The 5992-nt window shown below is 50.4% G+C and overlaps 1 protein-coding gene across 1 annotated transcript; it reads right to left on the minus strand.

Annotated features, from left to right (window-relative positions):
• Nucleotides 1-288: 288 nt before the first annotated feature.
• Nucleotides 289-3095, minus strand: PGRI_022810 (SH3 domain protein; the record flags this gene model as incomplete). Its single annotated transcript, XM_040789994.1, has 2 exons — nucleotides 289-2979; nucleotides 3048-3095. 2 exons carry the CDS (start codon nucleotides 3093-3095, stop codon nucleotides 289-291), a joined length of 2739 nt encoding a protein of 912 aa, XP_040646947.1.
• Between the last annotated feature and the right edge of the window lie 2897 nt (nucleotides 3096-5992).

Here is a 5992-nt window from a genome sequence, read left to right on the forward strand (position 1 = left end):
AGCCAAGGCCTAAGTATAAGGATAGGGATGCATTTTATATCCGTTTGAGTACTCCGGTATCATGGAAGATATAGATATAGTCCATGGCTCATTGAATCTAACAATATACTGCTATGTATGTAACAGTAGGAAATGCAGATGCAGCATTCGAATTCATAACTCCGACCATCGTATTCATCGTAATCATGCAACAGACGCAAAGGGGGGAAAAGCAAAACGGGTATACGATGCATGTCATGCGTATCATAGGTGCGTGTGATCATAAAAAGCAAAATCTGCGGGTCGTCTTTATCTAAGGACCTCCCGGACGAATTGAACATGCGAACCAGGGAACAGTCCCGTCCGACCAGCATAGCATCCCCAGAACCAGTCATCGTTGATATTCTCTGCCTCGGTAATATGTGCACCGCGCGGGAAGACAAGCTCGTCTGAAACTTCTTCTTCTGGGTACCAGGACCACAGAGCGTGGACAATGAGACCGACACCACCGTCAGGCGGGAACCGGCGGAAGGGCGGAATACCCTGAATGGGAGTTGCGGTGGAACTGGAAAGGGGTGGGCTTGAGGGATCAGAAGCAGAGACAGTACTTCTGCTGGTATCGTTCGTGGCAGCAGGCCCGGCACGCAGACGGGATGCTTTCTTACGGCGCTCGGGGCCATCCTTCCAGGTCCAGTCACCGGTTCCTAGCTCCGGGGATGCGACTGGGCCACCTGTTCCTGGGGAGGAAGTTTGTGATTGTGCTACGTGTTCGTCTTTCAGGGCGCGGCCACCCACAAGGTCGCGGACAACGACGCGACGCTGGCCTTCTTCGTGGTCTTCGAATCCGACTACTATCATACGGTGGCCGGCGAGACAGCGGCGCCATCCGTTGTGTCCGTTCTCTTTGTTGATTTTGCCCGTTGCCACGAGTTTGAGGTAGCAGTTTGTACAGACATCGTAATCACCACCATTGCATTCCAGACAATGATAGCGGGTATTTGAGGCTGGGATCGGGTAGGTGCAGATGTCGCAGTTTGTTGAGAATGAGAGAATTTTGAAGCTCTCCATCTCGGATGTGGGAAGAGTATTTGATTCGGCTGGTGGCGGCGTAGTAGATGGTGCTGACGGAGGTGGGCTACGGGTAATGCGCCGGATGGGCAACAGGGCGTGCGTGCAGCATCGTCCTTGGTTAACGCAGGAGTTGCAGAAACCCCAGTCTCCCTCGTTGCACTGGTTGCATTTCCAAAAACAGTCGTTCGTCGACGATTGACACGCATCACAAAAGAGACCGCTTTGTAGCCGGCGTACTGGATTGTCGCTGGTCATTTGTCTTTCTCCGCTCATCATTCGATGGGCAGTCTCGGAGGGCCGCTGATATTTGAACCACATTAAGATATGGCCTGGGTCATTAATATGTATAGGGCGTCGAGTAGACGACGATATGATTCTTTGAAAGGTGGTATGTGCGGATGCCCTAAATCCGCTCCATTGAAGACAGCCACGACCCAAACGGTAACATCGTAGACACAGGTGGAAGTTTCCTTCCTTGCAACTTGTGCATCTCTTGTATAGATCATATTGGATGTTGTCCTTCTCGCAACGGTCACAGGAGATAGACGGCTCCGGGAATTGTACAGTGGGAGATGCAGGAACATTGGAGCGGGACGAAGATGGTCTTGTTCGTCTGTCTGATCGGCCTGGAACAAGGGGCGAGGACAACGACGAAAGGGCGTGATCCGCGTGGGCCGTATGGCGGGACGCATTTGAAGGTGCAGCGCTAGAAGTGGGAGAGTTCGTGGCTGATTGACTCCTAGTCTGCCTAGAAGAGCTTCGTTCTCGTCCTCCGACGGATAATGTGCTAGAGAGATTCTGTTCAGACTCCGTGGCACGTCGCGTCCTGGCCGATGATGACTCTGATCGTACGCGCCCAGCCTGAGAAACAGGGCGATCCGCAGTAATATCACTCGAAGATCGGGCAGCAGGCCTTATAGCATCATCTGACGCAGACGCCTGATTTGCTCGGACGGGCGAGGTCCTTCGGCGCCCACCCACTTGTTCTGAATTGCGTCTTTGATGGCCTATAATCGGCCGCGCGGGAGCTGGACCGAACAGATGAGGTCTGGAAACTGGCGGTCGTCTAACATGATGTTCTCGGGTAGCCGCCGTTGGTTCCGCAGTCCTATGGGCGGACTCGGACCTTGCATGCGTCCGCGTAGGTCCGTCAGGCTCATGTCGCCGACGAGACTGCGATCTTTGCATATGCCTCCGACGGTAAGCGTCCGCGATACGTTCACTGAGTTCCTCTTCTTGCCTTGGCCCAAGGTTATCAAGGTTGATGTTGTCCAGTAATCCATCCTCGAGAATTTGCCGCAAGATCTCTGCCTCCATAGTCTCCGCATCAGAAGACAAACTCAGCAATGACCGTAGACTGGATTGGTGCTCGACCCGTCGCGTACGCTCCGAATCATCGGGTCGTAATGTGCGATGCTGCCGCGTCGTATCATCATCTCTCCGACGCCTTGAGCGGCCGTCCTCTGCAGGCCTCTCCGTATGGCTACTCCGCTCACGCGTCCGTGAAGATTGACCCGTCCTACGGGCCTCCCGCCTAGCTTGTGACCGGCTTTCGCGTAGACTCAGCTCGCGTACCTCGTCCAGAAGTCGTCTATCGTCCTCGCCATCCTCCTCCCCACTCTCCCCGCCCGAAGGAAGTGCTGGGAAAACCGACTCGCCGTGTGTGTACCGAGTGGCAATTTCTGCCTTTTCATCTGCCGCTCTGGCTCGATCTGGTTGTGCGGTCAAGACCATGTCCAGCAGGGTCGTCACGGTGGCATTTGGGCGGGTGTCGCGCACTTCAGCACGACAGGACGGGCAGGTGAAACGAGATGAGGCGCGGGGGCGACGCGACCCTTGCGCAGTGAACCATTCTTTCACACATGAGCCGCAGAAAGTGTGGAGGCAGTCGAGGAGAGTGAGGGGTTGGTAAAGGAGCTCGGTACAAATCTGGGGCAAAGAGCGGTGTTAGAAACAAAAAGGTAAGGGGGTGGAATGGGAGTACATACTGAGCATACCAGCTCTTTTTCAAGGTCGGCCAATCCGGAACTTTGAACTTGAGACATCAGCAAGTTTTGGAGTTCCGGAAGTAAACAAGAGGTGAAGACCGAGGGTCGTAAATGTGGGAGGTTGGCTCCACCAATGGACCGGTGATCTCCCGCTTTCACCTTCACCTTCACTTCTCACACTTTAATACTTCAACTTCGTATCTTCCCTTTGGATATGGACTGTGGGAGGATTTTGCCTACCACTATTACAAAGCGGTTGAGTTAGTTTCTGCCCGATGAAACTTGAAAATGGTTGAACATAGTAATGGGTGGAAGATGGAAGATAGTAGTCTTCCATTGTCTAGGAAGATTATAGGCCTTAGGCGGAAAAAGGGCTCAGAGATTTCAAAATATTATCTTAACATGCAATTTGTTGTGAGATTCCCTATGTCATAGCTTAGATAGAAGCTCTAGACAGCAAAGAATATCAGTACATCTTGCTGCAATAACAAAGGAACGAATTGACCGAGATCCCTGTCTTGAACATCAAGTTCCAAATGGTCACTGGACTGCGATATCCTCATCAAAGGTCGTACCGCGGGGTATATGCTACACAAAGACCTTGTCAAAGAAACCCTGCGAAAATAAATGTATATGCCTTTCCTCCATAGAACAAACCAAGCGGTCAACGGACTCAAATTCAAACCCGATACCGGTACACCAGGTCCGCATAGCGTGTTCAAAACCAGACTATATGGATCTGTCCTATTCTTCGCCATCTCCCCGACAAAACCACCTATTCGCCAACGCAATGGCGGCAAAGATGCAGGACACGTCCCTCAACGCCATCGAAGCACAAAACGCACGGTCCATTCGCAAAGACAGAGGTACCTCCTAGTGACAACGCAATACAAGTCCGAGCACTGGTCCCTGAGCAGGACCAGGCCGGCCGAGAAGAAAAAGTTTCAGTCAAGTTTTAGTATAGTCCTACCGCCACAGCGGGCGGGACGGAGGGATGATGACCCCCAGCGAAAGAAAAAAGCGGATAAAGAGAAGTCTTTTTAGACCTCGCCTCTCTTGTGGCAAACACAGCAGTTTCCCATCCCTACGGTTGGACCTAGTTATCATTGGTAGCGGTGAAGGGTTGCCTGCTAGAAAGCGAAGAATTGACTTTGGAAAACCCATTTCCTCGGAGTCTGAGCACATTGTGAGCCCGGAACGTCGGAACTAGACCTGTTATGGGTGTCATGTGAGGGAAGGTGAACTTTATGTGTTTCTATGTTTCGTGCATACCTCGCGTGGGAGTTAGACGCTGTCTTTCCTCACGGATCATCCGGCGCAAGATGCATGTTGTGATCAGATGCGTGCGATGACTGTCAATTTGCGGGGAAGGTCTGTGTCGAGCTCGGCTTCTAGGGCCCGGTCACTGGCTCCCGCTGTGGCTTGATAATAGGGAGGAGAATATAGCTCTAGAGGTCTTGGACGGCAGGAACATCAGATCTATTCGTCAGCTCGTGCGTTATCAATTCGCTGGGATTTGTTTGCTTTGTCTCGTGATACTACCTTGTCAGCTGTTTACTGGGGCATGAAACACCTCGGAAGACTATTAGATAGTAAGGTGATGCTCTCGCTCGGACAGTATGAGGTGGCAGATGCACCCCGCAATTGAGAGGCGCAGGGCTACAGGCCATACTCACCTCGGCTTATAGCAATGTCCGTGGAATCCGAGAACATTACTCTGTGTTCAGGATATTGCCTTTTTGGTTTAGCCATAAGATTAGTCTGCTTATGCGGACTATAGCCTACAGTATATATGAGATATTAATAAGTTAAACTAGTTACCTACTATGCACCTACATATCTTGATAAAGAGGTTGCTAGGATGGTTCCTTTGAGCTCTTAAATATCCAGTAATTGGCTGACAAAACAACTTTGATAGCAAGAAAGGGTAAACGATCACCCTACTAGCGATTATAATTACTCAGATACTCCTAGACCTGAGGCTATAGATGAGCGACTTGATCATCGTCCATTCCAGGCCCTAAAGATTCTACCCCGCGTACTTATCTTTGAATTCAAACGTTAAAGTGTATTCAAAGAGACTGGCAAGGAGGGCCGGATTTCCGATCTCGAAGGTTTAACAGGCGTTAATTCTCGTATCAGAAATGAGTCTATAGCGCTGGCGGGATAACGCCTCTCCCGCTGGTGGAATGATAACAGACCCAAATCAGCCAATCCTCTAGCTTCGGGGTATTGTAACCGAGTGCTGTTTGATTTCTATTTATGGCTTGATCTTTAGGTAATCGTTCTAGTGAAGTAGTGACTCACTATAATTTATAACCTTGTAATTAACCGAGATACGGGAGATACCTATATCAATTGAGGTCTTTATTAATCTATCAAATCCAACTTACAATTAAATCAACCTGCAAAGCAATTGCGGAGATATAACCCTGCAACTTCGGGGTACACCTGCAAGTTGCAAATCATTTTCCCCATACCTATAAGACAAAATTCATACCAAGCGCAAAGTATAAAAATGCCATGTCAACATGAAACCCCTGAGATAAAACCCACATCCAACAGCCCAGAACGACCAATGCACTGACCCCGTCATGCATAGCAATTGTCAGTTCGCCGCACTAATGCAAAGCCTTATGCACGGCCGCGCAGACGAATCAAGCTATCCACGCCCCACTATCACCGCACTGTCGAGTAGTAGCTCCGGGATCGCGCGCACTGACTACCGCGCCTCCGTTCTGGCCGGTGTTGGAACTTGGTGGGGGTTGCTTTGGGGCCCTTTCTCGCATGCTATGCATAAGCGTGGGGCGGGGCTGTTCCAATATACTTACTTCGAGGCTAGCGACTAGTTATCTGTGGTATAGGTGGCTTCCTGAAGTATATGTTCAATATATTTTGATATCAATGTTACTATGATATGCACTAACATGAAAAAGGTCCGTGCTTTTTCTATA

Source organism: Penicillium griseofulvum (genome assembly GCF_001561935.1).
Source record: "Penicillium griseofulvum strain PG3 chromosome Unknown contig_80, whole genome shotgun sequence".
NCBI lineage: Eukaryota > Fungi > Ascomycota > Eurotiomycetes > Eurotiales > Aspergillaceae > Penicillium > Penicillium griseofulvum.